A 17,698-nucleotide genomic window follows, 5' to 3' on the forward strand; every position below is an offset into this window, starting at 1 on the left:
AAAAAACGTGACTCAGCAGCGATCTCAGTAGCGATCTCGCTGTGTGTGAAGTACCCCTTACAAATGAAGCAAGATTTTTTTGGAGGCGGTAAACAAGACTGCATTGTATGTCATGTGTGCACATAGTTCAATATTTTATTGGAAATCTAAGGATAATGAAGTGCCATTGCTGATTTTCTTCTGCCGATATATTTCTTTTGAGTAGACCAGCTCCAACAGACTATGTACATAATGCTTTACAAAAAAATTCTCATGCGACGACTTTCAATGGTCTCCTATGCTTAAGGGGTACTTCACACACAGCGAGATCGCTACTGAGATCGCTGCTGAGTCAAGTTTTTTGTGACCTCATTAGCGATCTCGCTGTGTGTGACACTGAGCAGCGATCTGGCCCCTGATGTGAGATCGCTGCTCGTTACACACAGTGCTGGTTCTTTTTTTTATTGTTGCTCTCCCGCTGATAAGCACACATCGCTGTATGTGACAGCGCAATCCTGAATGTGCGGGGAGCAGGAGCCGGCGTCTGACAGCCTGCGGTAAGCTGTAACCAAGGTAAACATCGGGTAACCAAGGTGGTTACCCGATATTTACCTTCGTTACCAGCCTCCGCAGCTCTCACGCTGCCAGTGCCGGCTCCTGCTCCCTGCACACGCTAAGCTAAGCGGTGTGCGCTGGTAACTAAGGTAAACATCGGGTAACCATACCCGATGTTTACCTTAGTTACCAGTGTCCGCAGCTTCCAGACGCCGGCTCCGTGCATGCGCAGCGTCGCTTGCACGTCGCTGCTGGCTGGGGGCTGGTCACTGGTGAGATCTGCCTGTTTGACAGCTCACCAGCGACCATGTAGCGACGCAGCAGCGATCCTGACCAGGTCAGATCGCTGGTGGGATCGCTGCTGCGTCGCTAAAGTGTGACGGTACCCTAAGTGTAACAAAAAGACCGAAGTGACAGCAAATCCATGGTATTATCAGTACCTCTGGTTCATAGCCCAAGAGTTGTGCTGAGATGTTTATTTTGATAAAAGAAATGTCATGAAAGCATAAACACTGTGGCCTCATGCTTACTGCAACGTGAGAACATACAACTTTTTCCCCACTACATTTTATGAATTCTTCAATATTGGCAGGGTTCTTGTGTGGTTTCAGAAACTATTGCCCAGAGTTACACATGGAAGACCTGCGGTGGAACACATCGATCCACCAAAGGTCCTCGCGTTACACTGCACTGCATCCCAGGCCCCCTGCCAGCTAGAAGTAATCGGTATTGCTGGATGTGGTGAGTCTATGTGCGATCTGATGTATATGAGTATCAGCCAGAAGCAGGGGAGAACCGTGTAGAGCATACCTGCTGGGAGCATAGGGGGACTGGTAGGTATTCTCCTGGGAAGAGGGGGGAGGGGGAGGGACTTACCCCCAACTGTGTTTCCCCGAGAATAAGCCCCACCCGAAAATAAGCCATAGTGCATTTTTCAAGGAAAAAAAATAACATAGGACAATGTCTTATTTTCGAGGAAACACGGTAGTTGGTAGGAATTTGGGCCCATTCCTCCTGATAGAACTGGAGTAACTGAGCCATGTTTGTACGTTGTCTTGCTCGCACCTGCCTTTTCAGCTTTTCCCATAAATTTTCAATACGATTCAGATCAGCGGTTTGTGATGGCCACTCCAAAACATTGATTTTATTATCCTTAATCCACTTTGTAACCATTTTGGCAGTATACTTTGGGTTATTGTCAATTTGGAAGACCCATTTCCACCCAAGCTTTAAATTCTTGGCTGATGTCTTGAGATGTTGCTACATAATCTTCTTTCCTCATTATGCCAGTGAAGTGCACCAGTCCCTCCCACAGCAAAACAACCCCACAACATGACGCTACCACTGTCCGTGTTTCACAGTTGGGATGGTGTTCTTAGGCGTCAAAGCTTCTCCCTTTTTATCCAAACTTAACAATGATCATTATGTCCAAACAGTTCATCTTTAGTTTTGTCAGACCACAGGACATGTCTCCAAAAATTAAGGTCTTATGTGCAACATTAATCTGGCTTTTTTATGTTTCTTTTGGAGTAATGGCTTCTTCGTAGCAGAGTTGTCTTTTAGCCCATGCGGATACAGTTCTCGTTTCACTGTGGATAATGGCACAATCTTACCAGCCTTCGCCAGCATCGTCACAAGGTCTTTTGCTTCTGTTCTTGGGTTGATATGAACATGTCTGACTAAAGCACATTCATCTCTGGTACACGTAACCCGTCTCCTTCCTGAGTGGTATGATGGCTGGAGATTCCCATCTTGTTTGTACTTGCATATAAAATTGTTTGTACAGATGAACAAAGCACCTTCAGCTATCTGGAAATTGTACTCAAGAGTGAAACAGACTTGTGCAAGTCCACAATTATCTTCCCGAGATCTTGGCTGATTTCTTTTGACTTTCCAATGATGCTACACAAAAAAAGCAGTGTTTCAGGGGTGTATTAAAATACATCCACAGGTGTGCCTCTAACTCAGATGTTGCCAGAAGCTCCCAAAGACATGACATCATCATTTGCGTTGGCCCTAATTGATTAAAGGCATATTACTCTTAGTGTATGCAAACTTGACTTTGCAGAAAGTAATAAAAATGCCTTAAAACATTCTCTCTCTTTTATTAATCTGGCATTTGGCAAATATGAATAATTTTGGTAATACTAATTGACCGAAAACAGGAAGTGTTGCTTCTGATTTCATGTCAGATAGTGAGAAAACCATGCATGTGACTTTTTAGATAGTCTATGTAAACTTCTGGCTTCAAATATTATATATATATATATATATATATATATATATATATATATATATATATATATATATATATATATATATATATATATATATATATATATATATATATATATATATATATATATATTGTTCACAATAGAAAAAACAGAATGAAACAGGGGTTTCCTTGCTGGTTTCCCACGCTGGTTGAACCTGAGTTCAAACCGTACTGGCAGCAGCTTTACAATGTGAACAGGTGCGTATCTGGATGGTGTAAATATGAGAAAAAAAGACCAGTCACACACTGTGAAAAAAAACAAAATAAATTCTACCTTATAACATATATGGAGGTATTTAGAATATTATAATGGCCATTGTAATACCAGCCCAGCGCCCCGTCACGGCACCCTCCTTTGCTGGGTCCTACACTCACAGTGTAGTGTAGGACCCAGCAAAGGAGGGTGCCATGAAGGGGCGCTGGGCTGGTATTACAATGGCCATTATAATATTCTAAATACCTCCATTTATGTTATAAGGTAGAATTATATAATTCTAGAATGATGAATATATGGGCTCACTGGTGGTGGCTGCACTTTACATGGGGAAAACTTGGTGACAGGTTCCCTTTAATTTTGCTCTTGAAATATAGCCTTTCATAATCGCCCCCACACAGAAGTGTACACGCTCTGGAAGTCCACCTAAGATTCTTGCATGTTTGGTTTAGCTTCTAAAGACATGAGGAAAAATAAACCTTGCTGTGTACTATAGGCAAATAGTCTGACAGATCTGGTAAAACTGCAAACACAAACGTCAGGATCCTCAATCTACAACAATTCACATTCGGCTCTTGGTTTTAAAGTTACATCCTAAAACACTATTTGCAGTTATGACAGATTGTTTTACCTTAATTTTGTAAGCCAAGCTTTTTCTTTTTAGGACTTTTTTCTTTCTAATCTGCTAGTAATTTATACGCATCTCATCACAGTTTATAAAGCATTTCAACCAAAGGAGGAACAACAGTGGTAAGATGTTGAGTTGCCCCGATACACGTAAACAAATATGTATTCAGTAGTCTCAGTATTTCTGTGGCGCCTTCTCAACTTTCCTGAAGGAAACCTGGCTACAGAGGGACATGCAAGTGGACCATAGAAAAGCTGGGTTTCAACACTGCCACCTCACTGATAATTAAAAATTACTGAACATCTAGCTTTCCTACCAAAACATAATGAGTGACATGAAAGAGATGGGCTTTCCATACAGAGTGCACCAGATCATGGCACCACTGTGCATATACACGACCCCACAAAGGTGACGACCGAAAGGCAAGGATTATCTACAAGAGAAGTCTAAGCTATTCCTGCCAACATCGCCATAAGCGCATGCATTTGATTAGGTTCGCTTCAATATTAAAAAGGTAATATTTTATCTCTACCGCAGGAAGACTTGGATATGCTAAAAACTAACATGGCCAGTCCATAAGGGAGATCACCTGCATTATTCTGATGTCTATATCAAGTTTATGGACATGTTCACACACAAGGTAAATGCTGTCCTTTTTATGCTGCTTTAAGGGTCTGTGCATACGTGTTTTTTTTCTTGCTTTTTAAACTGCACTGTGTCAATGACAAAATGCATGTGAAACACTGCAAAATGAGAACGCTACGGGTCGCGAAATATAGCACAAAAAGTGCGCTACTTTTTTGGACAAACTTCTGAACTTTTTTTTAACCGATTAGATAAAAGTAAACCTAAACAAGACCTCACATGGTAAGATTGACGGAAAAATAAAGTTATGACTCTCAGAAGAGGAGCAAAAAAAACCGAAAAACAGAAAATCGCCCAGGGGTGAAGGGATTAAAGTAGTTTAGGTGTCCATGGTTACAACCACTAGCAACTAACTGTCCATATGGTCATTACCATGGATATCAAAGCTACTGCAATGCCCTCCACTTGAGGTGAATGACCTAGCTGATCAGAACTATACTTTCTAATTTAAGGTATTTGATAACACTACTACACCTACTATATATTGGGAAAGGATCTTGGAGATGGGAATAATGCTTTAAAGCAGGGGTCTCAAACTCGGCTGGGTGTATGGGCCGCACAGAGGAAAAAAAATAATTTGGGGGCCGCATTCTTTGCAGGACAAAGTGAAATTTTTATTGTTACCATATATAATATATTTTATTGTTTTTTACACACCTTGGGATCACTGATTTTGAACATTTGCACTTGTTCATTATAGCAAACGTGCGCATTCTTTGTTTAAACATTTTTTTTTATATATATTTTATCCCTGTCTTGTAACTAATAGTGTTACAATTAACACTATATAGAAATTTTGACCAACATCATTTAGTAATGTTCCTCATATTGTTGTAACATGCCCATCCTTGTCCCCTTGTAGTATTGTGCCCCATCCTAGTCCCCATCCCACAGTAATGTGCTCATCCTTGTCCCCATCCTAAAGTAATGTTCCCCATCCTTGTCCCCATCCTAAAGTAATGTTCCCCATCCTTGTCCCCATGTTATAGTAATGTGTCCATCCTTGTCCCCCAACTTATAGTAATGTTCCCCATCCTTGTCCCCTTGTAGCAATGTCCCCATTCTATAGTAATGTGCCAACCTTGTCCCCACCCTATAGTAATGTCCCCAGCATTATCCCTATTCTAAAGTAATGTTTCCCATCCTTGTCCCCTTGTAGTAATGTCCCTAGCCTACAGTAATGTGCCCACCTTGTCCCCATCCTGTAGTAATGTCCCCATCCTATAGTACTGTGCCCATCCTAGTCCCTATCCTATAGTAATGTGCCTATCCTATAGTAATGTGCCCATCCTAGTCCCTATCCTATAGTAATGTGCCCATCCTAGTCCCTATCCTATAGTAATGTGCCCATCCTAGTCCCTATCCTATAGTAATGTCCCCATACTATAGTAATAATGTCCCCATCCAATAGTATTGTGCCCATCCTTGTAATGTCCCAATCCTATAGTAATGTCCCCAGTCTTGTGCCCATCTCATAGTAATGTGCGCACTTTGTCCCCATCCTATAGTAATGGGTCAGCAGCTCCCCTCACCTTCCACAGACGCCGGAGTGAAGCTGAGGGGAGTGGTCTCCGGCCCCAGATCCACAGTGATTGGAGAGATCGGTCACAAGGCCGGTCTCTCCAATCAGACCTGTGGGCGGGTGAAACACAGGTCACCCAGCTCCAGCCAATGATCAGGGCTACAGCTGCACTGATCTTGGCTGGATTTCAATGTTTCAGCGATTTTCAATGGCTGAAACATTAGTGGCTGTGATTGGCTGACGAACACCGCTCAGCCTATCACAGCCTCCGTAGGTTCGGGGAGGAGACACCACCCCTCCTGAGGTCCCCTCCTCCCCGAATCTAAGGTATTTGCAGCGCTCGTAGCCACCGGGGCTGCGATTTCGCCATGACGTACTGGGTACGTCATGGGTCCTTAAGTACCAGGGAGCCATAACGTACCCAGTACGTCATAGGTCGCTAAGGGGTTAACGTCCAACACACACACCATTCTTCTCACCTGTCCCGCGCTCCCTCATCTCTGCTCCGTGCGGGCCCCAGGCCTGTGCCCCTGCTCACTATCGCGGCCGGTGCAGTGTCCCTGTCAGTGATTTATGTGAGATGATTGTATTGCCAGCACCAGCAACACATTCATCTGACAAAGTGCAGACAGTGCGGCCCCTTCCGCGATAGTGAACAGGGGCACGGGCCTGGGGGCCGCACAAACTACCCTGAGAGGCCGCATGAGGCCCGTGGGCCGCGTGTTTGAGACCCCTGCTTTAAAGCATCTAATGATGCCTTGCAAAAGGACATTGTGAACAGAGGGGACCAGGGCAAGTTGTGACATCACCTATTGTGATTTTTGGATCCTGTCATCATACAGGATTACCTGTCTCGATGATAGAGACTGCTGAAAACCTTCAAGTACTGGAATAATGTGTCTCAAAGAGCCACAGTGGCCATTATACAATCAGGTGAATATAAAATAAAGGTGCATTCCTATGGGCTATATATCTGCCAGATTTTCTACTGTGGCGCCTCATGCGGAAAATCTGAAAATCTTGTATTCTCATCATGGATGACATTCACTTTGCAGAGAAACTCTACAGCATAAATCGATCAGCGCTGCCCATTTCTAGTCATTCCTTATAGCCTCTCAAGTCAACCACAAATGGACAGTCTTTTTTATCATTTCTCATCCCCAGCATTTCACAATAACTTCTTTCCTGCTCCTCATCACATGATGGTGTTTAATGGATAAATTGAGGGCCGACATTTCTAAGGAACGCGCAGGTCATCCCACAAAATTGTTTCCTGACTATTGGAGCTATAACTGTAGTTTCCTCAGGAGAACCCACCGAGATGTCTCCAGTTTCCATCCGAGTTCCTGGCTCCTGAGTCATATTTGGACGCAGCACACAAGTCATGTGTTGTGGGAGGTGAATGAAAAGCTGACTATTCTGTTCAGATGGTGAATGTGGAGCTTGTTGGCTAATTCCTGCAGCCTACTGAAATGTTTTCCATCAGCAAAATATCCTGACATCTTGCCAAAAATACAGATTATATAGAAACAATAGAGATGTGTACAGTCCTCAAATAGAAGGTGAGGAGGTGCATGTTCCTTACAGGCACTGTCCCTGCACATAGCCAGCGGTCACATCACATCCACCAAGTCTTACACTGTGCGTCCACATGGCCGGAAATGCTGAAGATTTATACAAGGACAAACCAGTGTAAATTATAGCACTAATGATGTAAATAACCCACCACAAATTCTCAGCAAAACGTGCAGGAAGATGATCTGCAGTGGAATTTTCCAACCCGTGAGGTGTGTGTTTTCTAATTAAGCAGATTTGTAGGAGTCCAATGAGCAAAAGTCATCACTGATTATTAGGCCGGGTTCAGATGGTTGTATTTCAAGGGCCATGTAGGGTCCGCAATGCCAAGAGTCCTTCACTGTGATCGCAAATGAGACCGCGGCACAAAGACAGAGCCGCACAATGAGAATGAACTCGGGTGAACCTCTGACGTCACAACTGCGGGCCCCGCACTACTGCCTGAGTTCATGCTCATCTCGCAGCTCTGTCTCTAGACAGTCATGTTCTATGGTGCTCACTGTAACAGGACAGGGATGTAGCAGAGCTAAATCGCCGTGGGACCTTGTGTGGATTACTTCGGTCCTGCAGGGTATGATGGGGTTAATAATGTGGTGAAAGAGGGTGTTTTTTGTATTTTATTATAAATAAAGGATTTTGGGGGTGTATGTGTTTATTTACTTTCATTTACAGATTAGAGATTGAGGAGGGGTCTCAGACTAGGACTTAATGGCTGCTGTGGGCTGCAATTAACTCCTTATTACCCCGATTGGCACTGCACCAGGGCAACAGGAAGAGTCGGGTCCAGCAGCAGAATTGGTGCATTTTAAGTGCCACTTCTAAGGCAGCTATTGTTAGGCCTTCCCACCTTAATAATATTAGCCCCCAGTTGTCTGCTGCTGCTTGGTTTCAGAAAAATGAGGGAGACCCCACGTCATTTTTTTTTTTCATTTTAAATAAATCAAATAACAGCATACAGCTGAAGTTTGCAGCCCACAGCTGCTGCTGTTCCTGGGCTTTATATGAAAAATAGCGGGGTCCCCACATTTTTTTTAACCCAAAAAATTAAAAAATAGCTGTCCAAGCTAGCTGTCCCTCTATCAAGCTATTCTTTTATTTCTTTCTATTCTATATGTTCTATCTACTGCATTTCTTCTATCTATTCTAGCTATCAATTATCCTAGCCTATCATTTTATTTCTCCTTTAAAAAACGCGTTGACGAAAATGCATGCTTTTTTGGTCAAACGGAGTGTTTACAGTTTTCAAAGTCTGCCAGAGGGTGCATTTTTTTTGTCAAATCAAGTACGCAGCGTGCGCACATATCGTATTTTTCGGACTATATGACGCACTTGTCCCCCCCAAATGTTGGGGGAAAGTGGGGGGTGCGTCTTATAGTCTGAATGTAGGGCATGGCTGCGGGGAATGAGGGTGCTGCGGGTCATCGGGGGCATGCACAGGCTGTAGCAGCACCTACCGTGACCACGTGGGCCCGCTCATTTCATATGCGTGCATCCTCCCGCCCATCATCTCTCAGCGCTGAAGCCAACGCTGACAGGTGGGTGGGATGAGGGCATAATTAATAGCTGACCCGCGTGATCACCCCTGGCAGCTACAGCCTGGAGGAGGGCATTTGGCAGGACGGGGGACATATATACAAGGATGGGGATCATATGTAAGGCAGGAGGATCATCAGGATGGGGTTACCTTAGTAGAGAATTTAGGGACATTACCCCCATAATAGTGTCAGCAGCAGATCTTCGCCCCATAACAGTGTGTCATGACCACATTTTTTGCTTAAAATTTTATTTTCCTCCTCTAAAACCAGGGTGAGTCTTATAGTCCGAAAAAATACGCTACCCTACTGTAAGTTACAGGTTGTAAGAATTGTGTAACATTTTCAGAACTGATGAAACAGTTAAAACATTTTTCCACAAGCAATATAAGGTCACATTCACATGCCCTTTTCAAGAAACCCCTTTAAGCAACATGTTGTATGGCAAATAGCACAATATAGAAATATCCTTTATTTGGCATTAATACTACTACAGTGCTTTACTGACATTTTAACACATTTAGCATAAATGAAAGTTTGTGCTATATAGAAAACTGCTTCTTTCTCCACTTAGGAGCTCTTTTCCAGCTCTCCCAACCAGAGTGGGCAGCTTCATATGAGGCAGTCAGGCTCGGGCCAGGAGAGCAGCAGCCAGTCCGAGCATTCTGGTCTGTGCACGGACCGTGCTGTGCGAACATATGAAAGAGCCTAGCTCAAATGAGCGTATAACTCAGACAAGTGTTATCCAATGTTTTATTGGAAAATACTCATTTCAATGTTCTTCTACGGGGCAGTGCTATGTCATTTTTGCTTTATTTCTTACATGACCATTAAGGTTAACATTTAAAAGTATTCAACGACCCCTTTAAGGAATCTGTTACCAACAAATCTGTAAATGAATGAGACACAGGGCCTCGAGCCCATATCTATCAGCTCCAAGTTCTCATGAACAGATGGATCATATACAGCAGGAATCCAAATGATGAAATCAACAGTCCCATGACCGTCCCTTGTATCTACAGCCCAGACATCAGGAGATAAGCTCTACCAGGTGGAATAAATGAATCGCTGCTTCCTGCATATGTATTTACATACATGAAATAGTAATCACCAGAAACCTGCTGACACACAAACCTGCAGAGCACATATTGGCTCTATATGTAAGGAATGTGCTGAGCCCTAAGGAAGTGCAGAAGAACAGGGCGCAGAGAGAACAGAGACTTTCCAGATGCAAAATTGTCTGGCCCCTGAGCCCTTTATATGTGCAGGGTCCTTTAAGATTTTTCAAGACCTGTGTGACCTTTAAACTCCTTGGTGTGCGAGGCTGATTTTTCAAGGTGGAAACCTGCATGGAGTAGGAGTTTTCACAGCAGACATTTGTGGCCCCAACCCTTTCACCAAGATACCTATCAGTGCAGTCTGCTGAGGTCCCTGAGGCTTATATTGGGGGAAATAAGCACAATATTGGTACTGTGGCGCTGACGCCCCCCTCCTCGCACACGGGGGGCTGTGGTATGATGCCCCCTCCTCACACACGGGAGGCTGTGGTATGATGCCCCCTCCTCACACACGGGAGGCTGTGGTATGATGCCCCCTCACACACGGGGGGCTGTGGTGTGATGCCCCCTCCTCACACACGGGGGGCTGTGGTATGATGCCCCCTCCTCAGGCCCTCTATATGCATATGGCAGTGTATTTGTACCCAGAGTCCGCTGATATTGTAAGGCTATAGACTAATGTGAAATCTGAAGAGCCGAGACATGAGATGAGCCCGAGACTACAGAGCCGTTGGGTGAGAGCAGAGGACATGACACCACTACTACCTGCCGGCGCTACTCACTGCACTGTTACTTCTAGCGTTACTCACCGCCCCAGTGAAGATGTCCTCTCCCTCTGTGTCACTGTCACTGCCCGGTGCCTCCTCATCTTCATCCAGTTCCGGGGGACCGTGCTGTATAACTCCACTTTCATCCGCCATCACTGGAACTGCCGGAAGCTGGGGGACAACACAGGAACTCCGGCCAGCGGCGGACTGAGGGCGATGGCGAGCTGACGTCACGCCCCGAGGAAAACACAGCACATGCGAGACGGCGCCCTCGTGTGGTGGGAACCCGGTACTGACAGTATGAGGGAGCGAGCCTGAGCAGTGTATACCCGTGTCACCCTGTATGTACCTACAGTATATACATACAGTACATACAGTAATGTATACACGTGTGTCACCCTGTATGTACCTACAGTATATACATACAGTACATACAATAATGTATACACGTGTGTCACCCTGTATGTACTTACAGTATATACATACAGTCAGGGCCGGACTGGCCATAGGGCAATTCTGGCAAATGCCAGAAGGGTCGGTGCCTGTAGTGGGCTGGTGCCTGTAGTGGCCGCTCCATTTTCACTCACCGCCGCTCTCCTCCGCAGTGTGCGCTGTGCTGTGTCGGCCCTGCTGTGCGATTCTGCGCCTGGCATACACACTGCTGAGGAGAGTGATGGTGACTGCAGCTCTCTCCTTCCTGATCAAATGTATTTGCGTCTCTCAGCCGTAAATACATTTGAACAGTGTAGCGAGGCGCTCGGGTCTGGGCCTTGACGTGCATCAGCGTGATGAGATCAGCACCTTGCTGACGTCATCACACTGCTGCGGGTGCCACAGATACACATCGGGCAGGGGTGAGCGCTCCATGGAGGAGCGGAAAATGGACTGTAATGGAGAAGGGGAGAACAATCGTGAAAGGAACACAGCTTTCTGAGAGGTAGTGGGGTGAGTACTTTATTCAGAGTGGACAGTGTGTGTGTGTGTGTGTGTGTGTGTGTGTGTGTGTGTGTGTGTGTGTAGGATATTTTACAAAAGGGCACGGTGGGGGGGGGAATATTTTGCAGAGGCAGTGTGGGAGGGGTATATTAATGAGAGTGGCAGCTTGGGGGGATATTAAGGAGAGCGGCAGCGTGGGGTATATTAAGGAGAGTAGCACTATGGGGGTATATTAAGGAGAGTGGCAGTGTCAGGTATATTAAGGAGAGGGGCAGTGTGTGGGTATATTAAGGAGAGTAGCACTGTGGAGTGGGGGTATATTAGGGAGAGTGTCAGTGTGGGGGTATATTAAGGAGATTGGCAGTGTGGGGTATATTAAGAAGGGTGGCAGCATGGGGGTATATTAAGGACATTGGCAGTGTGGGTATATTAAGGAGAGCAGCAGCATGGGGGGTATATTAAGGAGAGGAGCACTGTGGGGGTATATTAGGGAGAGTGTCAGTGTGGGGGTATATTAAGGAGAGTGGTAGCGTGGCGGGTATATTAAGGAGAGTGGCAGCGTGGCGGGTATATTAAGGAGAGTGGCAGCGTGGGGGTATATTAAGGAGAGTGGCAGCGTGGGGTATATTAAGGAGAGTGGCAGCATGGGGGGTTTATTAAGGAGAGTGGCAGCGTGGGGGGTATATTAAGGAGGTGCAGCGTGGAACCAAAAACTGCTGCCGCGAGGAGGGGCAACGTGCGATGCCAAAACTGCCGCCGCGAGGAGGTGCAGCGTGGAACCAAAAACTGCTGCCGTGAGTAGGTTGCAGCGTGAAACCAAAAACAGCTGCCGCGAGGAGGTGCAACGTGCGATCCCAAAACTGCCGCCGCGAGGAGGTGCAGCATGCGATCCAAAAACTGCCACCGCGAGGAGTGCAGCGTGCCTTTTAGAGATCATTTCATCTTCAACTTAACTGTTCTCAATAATAATTTTGACCAGGGGTGTCCAAACTTTTACATGCCACTGTATATTCTTATATAGCTTATAACGTATATAGTGTGTATGCCTTTTAGAGATCATTTCATCTTCAACTTGTTTAACTGTTCTCAATAATAATTTTGACCACGGGTGTCCAAACTTTTACATGCCACTGTATATTCTTATACATAGGGGCAGTATTATAGTAGTTATATTCTTGTGCGTAGGGGCAGTAATATAGTAGTTATATTCTTGTACATAGGGAGGCAGTATTATAGTAGTTATATGCTTGTACATAGGGGCAGTATTATAGTAGTTATGTTCTTGTGCATAGGGGCAGTATTATAGTAGTTATATTCTTGTACATAGGGAGGCAGTATTATAGTAGTTATATGCTTGTACATAGGGGCAGTATTATAGTAGTTATGTTCTTGTGCATAGGGGCAGTAATCTAGTAGTTATATTCTTGTACATAGGAGCAGTATTATAGCAGTTATATGCTTGTACATAGGGGGCAGTATGCTAGTAGTTATATTTTTGTACATAGGGGCAGTATTATAGTAGATATACTCTTGTACATACGGGCAGTATATTTGTATATGGGGAGCAGTATTATTTTAATTATTGTCTTGTGCACTCATGCAGTAAAACAGAAGAAGTATTTTGACTGTACCTATGATGGCAGCCATAATGTCAACATTAATAGTGCCAGTGACCCCCCCCCATCCCTGGAACCTCGCATGCTGAGTAAATAATGGAGCTCACTGAGTAAATAATGAAGCTCGCTGAGTAAATAATGGTGCCTCACTGAGTAAATAATTGAGCCTCACTAAGTAAATAATGGAGCCTCGCTAAGTAAATAATGGAGCCTTGCTAAGTAAATAATGGAACCTCGCTGACTAAATAGTGGAACCTCGCTCGCTGAGTAAATAATGGAGCCTCGCTAAGTAAATAATGGAGCCTCGCTAAGTAAATAATGGAGCCTTGCTAAGTAAATAATGGAACCTCGCTGACTAAATAGTGGAACCTCGCTCGCTGAGTAAATAATGGAGCCTCGCTAAGTAAATAATGGAGCCTCGCTAAGTAAATAATGGAGCCTTGCTAAGTAAATAATGGAACCTCGCTGACTAAATAGTGGAACCTCGCTCGCTGAGTAAATAATGGAGCCTCGCTAAGTAAATAATGGAGCCTCGCTGAGTAAATAATGGAGCCTCGCTAAGTAAATAATGGAGCCTCGCTGAGTAAATAATGGAGCCTCACTAAGTAAATAATGGAACCTCGCTCACTGAGTAAATAATGGAGCCTCACTGAGTAAATAATGGAGCCTCGATGAGTAAATAATGGAGCCTCACTAAGTAAATAATGGAGCCTCACTAAGTAAATAATGGAGCCTCGCTAAGTAAATAATGGAGCCTCGCTCGCTGACTAAATAAAGGGGCCACACCCACTTGCTATGTCATCATATTATGAGGTCACAGTAGTCAGAGACTATAAAAAGCCATGCGGCTATCATTTATCCTCATACTCCTGGACCGGACCGCTGACAAACAAAGCTCCACCTGTCACCATGCCATCTAGAACGCAGAATGAACGCAGTGGACGTCGGCGGCGACGCAGAGCCAGGAGGACCCCCATAAAGCGCCAACCCGGCCGTAGGAAAGGTAAATATCAATGTACACGCTTGCCTGTGGACAGAATGTGTAGTAATGATGGCTTCTTCTTGTCTCAGTTCACAGGCGCAGAAGGCACTATCTCAGACAGTGAAGAGGTCTCCACACAGCGACGCCACGTCTCAAGACTTCAGCAAACCCTGGGTGAATCCAAAAGACTTCTGAAGACTCCACCAAAACCGTAGTGAATCCAAAATATCGCTTGAAGGCTTTACGAAACCCGTGCTCAGTCCAAAATACTTACTGAAGGCTTCACCAAACCCGTGCTGAGTCCAAAAGACGCTGGATGCCGCTGGAGATATCTGTTAATAAACCTAAGGCGCAAAAACTCTTCTGTTCTGGTTGTTTTTTTTTTTGTAAAACGCCTCAATCTTTTTGTGCTTTCTCTAAGCTGGGGTCTTAAAGGGGGCCAGGGTTCTTCTTGTAGACATGTGGGATCTTAAAGGGGGGCCGGGTTTCTTCTTACAGGCATGTGGGATCTTAAAGGGGGGCCGGGGTTCTTCTTGCAGGCATGTGTTCCTGCATAGAGACCACACTGATCAGCTGCAGGACACCACACATCAGAGGATATGGCCGGCATCAGGCTCCTATCGATTCAGGGTCTATAATCAGCTCATATCTGTAAATACAAAGTGACAAATATTAAAACCCCATTGTTAAACTTTTTATTAAAAAAAAAAATAAAAAATCTCCACAAAGTTGGATGGAAATATATGATTGGTGATGGGAGACCACAAGCACCCGGAATCAGTGCACCCATTAGGGTTTGAAAAAAAACAAAACAAAAAAAAAATAAAGAAAGAAGTAAGAATTATAATAAAAACATCACATTCTAAAATAAGTGAATCCAACCAGGTTTAAAAAAAAACCAACCCAAGAAACAAAATACAATTAAAGAGAATAAACAGAAAATAAAACAAAAAACTGACATGCACAAATATCCTGGATCAGTAAATGCAACCTGTGTTTAAAGAAAAGAAAACAAACCTAAAAAAAACAAAATACAAACAAAGAAAATGAACAGAAAATTAAAAAACAATAAAATAAAAACATCACCTGGGATCAGTGAATGCAACTGGGTTTAAAAAACAAACAAACAAAAAAAACCAAACAAATACAAATCGAAGAAAATAAACAAAATTAAAATAAAAATAAAAACCTCACTCACATGCACAAATATCCTGGATGAGTGGATCCAACTGGATTTAAAAAAAACAAAAAAAAAAAAACAAATAGAAAATAAAAAATAAAAAACCAGAGACCTCACATGCACAAATATCCAAGATCAGTGGATCCAATCGGGTTTAAGGAAAAAAAACAAAAAACAAACCTTATATACAAAGTACAATCACACAAAATTTAAAAAATAATAAAATCATCACATGCAAAAATACCTGGGATCAGTGAATGCAACTGGGTTTTAAAAAAAAAAAAACAAAAACAGAAAAGTAACAAAATAAAAAAAAATAAAAACCTCACAGTATATCCGGGATGATTGGATTCAACTTGGATTAAAAAAAACAACAACCCCCCCCAAAAAAAACAAAACAGAATTAAAAATAAAAAAACAGAGACCTTGCATGCACAAACATCCAAGATCAGTGAATGCAACCGGGTTTAAAAAAAAAATGCAATCAAGGAGAATAGAAAATTATAATAAAATAAATAAAAACATCACACGCAAAAATACCCGGGATTAGTGAATCCAGCCAGGTTTAAAAAAACAAAACAAAAAAACAAAACCCCAAAATACAAATAAAATGTAATAAAAATAAATAAACCCGAAAAATCTCACATCCACAAATATCCAGGAACGGTGAATCCAAACGGATTTAAAGAAAAAAAAAAAACTTAATACAATCAAAGAAAATAAAATGAAAAACTCACATGTTTTTTTTTGTACTTCATACAAAGATTTAAAATATTATAGAAAAACGATGGAGGAGAAAAAAGTGAAATAGCCTTTTTTTTTTCTTCCCAAAAAGGGTTGAAGTGTGCACTTCCTTGTGTGATATATGTCTCATTGTAGATAATGCCAGCTGTTGTTTGAGCCTGGATTATTATATTTACATGTGAAAAATCATGATAATTGTGGTGTGTGTGTTAGCATAAATTACTGCACAAGGACTGGCTGTTCCTGTAATTGTGGTCATATGGGCGGTCACCCAGCTTTCCCAGGGTCAGATAACATGTCAGGATGGAATCTGGAGCTCCTTTCCCAGATGTTGGATAGGATCCATCAGATCTGTTCTGTGTTGAGTAGTGTGATGAGCCCCGTGCGTCTCAAGGACGTCTCGCCAGCAGTCACCTGGAGGAGCGCAGTATTGATTAAGTAATTTCTTATTCTATAAACGCCACAGAGAAGAGAGAAGAAGGCAGCACAGCTTGGGGATGAGCTACGTTTAACCAAGGGGGAATGTGATGCCCCTGGACTAGTCAGGGCATCACAGGGTACTTCACGCTCTTTATCTTTTAGTGCAGGAGTCAACTCCCCATGGTTCTGCGTTCCAAACCTATGGTACTGCCTCTATCAGCATCCAAATCCCAACCACACCTCACACCACACCCTGCCAGACACACCAGTGGGCTGCTAAGCTGGAATAGGGCCTCCCACCTAGGTGTCAGGTAGACTGGTGGGAGGGAGTAGAGGAGAGGAGTCGGCTTCAGGGGAGCGAAGGGAGAGGAAGCAGGAGTTGAGTGTAGCCCTCGAATGGTGAGGATCTAGGGGAGCGTGTGGCTCCCAGGGAGTTACAGGTTGGGTCGCAGACGGCGGTCTGGGACCGGAGGAGTCGGAGACCTGTTCGCAGGGTATTGAAGCCGGGTGTCTGGACCCGATCTTGGAGGACGGGAGGCATATGGGTCTAATAACTGGTCTGGGACCAAAAGCACGGTGGGGTACTGGACCCTAGGTCGGGGAGTGGCTTCAAGCAAACCCGGAAATTAATCTGCGGAAGACAATGACTTTATGGACTTTCCCCAAGAAGCTCAGAGATCAGGGGCAACAATAGGGAGTGGGGCCCGGACAGCTTTATGCCAACGGGCCACCAGAACACTTCAAATTTGTGCACGGAAGCAGGCTCCGGACCACCCGGCAGTACTATAGGAGATGGATACCTAGACGGGCTCCCCCAAGAGGGCAGCGACACCCAGAGACTTGGTTCACCTTGTTGTCAGAGTCTGCTTTGTGGCCGCATCATCACCAACACTGCCTGAGAGAGTACATGGTCCTCCCCTGCTTCCAATCCGAACCCCAACACCACCATCCAGAGTCCCGGGGTCTCCCCTACCCGTGGAGGGAAACGTCATCTGGCTGCCCCTATTCCATCTCCCTCGGGTGCTCCCATCGACAGCGGCGGTACTCCCCTTACCGCGAACCACGGG

At 44.2% G+C, this 17,698-nt stretch overlaps 1 protein-coding gene and 1 long non-coding RNA gene across 2 annotated transcripts in view; one reads left to right on the plus strand and one right to left on the minus strand.

Annotated features, from left to right (window-relative positions):
- LOC142303848 (sorting nexin-1-like) overlaps positions 1-11,512 on the minus strand; it is a 101,418-nt gene extending 89,906 nt beyond the window's left edge. The window contains exon 1 of the mRNA XM_075345643.1: positions 10,796-11,512. Coding sequence (XP_075201758.1) covers positions 10,796-11,260 — 465 coding nt within the window. The 5' untranslated portion in view covers positions 11,261-11,512. The remainder of the gene's footprint in view (positions 1-10,795) is intronic.
- Positions 11,513-11,580: 68 nt separating this feature from the next.
- LOC142303851 (uncharacterized) lies at positions 11,581-14,645 on the plus strand. The gene is made up of 3 exons (XR_012753054.1): positions 11,581-11,698; positions 13,293-14,308; positions 14,377-14,645. It is a non-coding gene; the product is annotated as an uncharacterized LOC142303851 (long non-coding RNA).
- Positions 14,646-17,698: the final 3,053 nt, after the last annotated feature.

Source organism: Anomaloglossus baeobatrachus, chromosome 4, assembly GCF_048569485.1.
Source record: "Anomaloglossus baeobatrachus isolate aAnoBae1 chromosome 4, aAnoBae1.hap1, whole genome shotgun sequence".
In the NCBI taxonomy this organism is placed as follows: Eukaryota; Metazoa; Chordata; class Amphibia; order Anura; family Aromobatidae; genus Anomaloglossus; species Anomaloglossus baeobatrachus.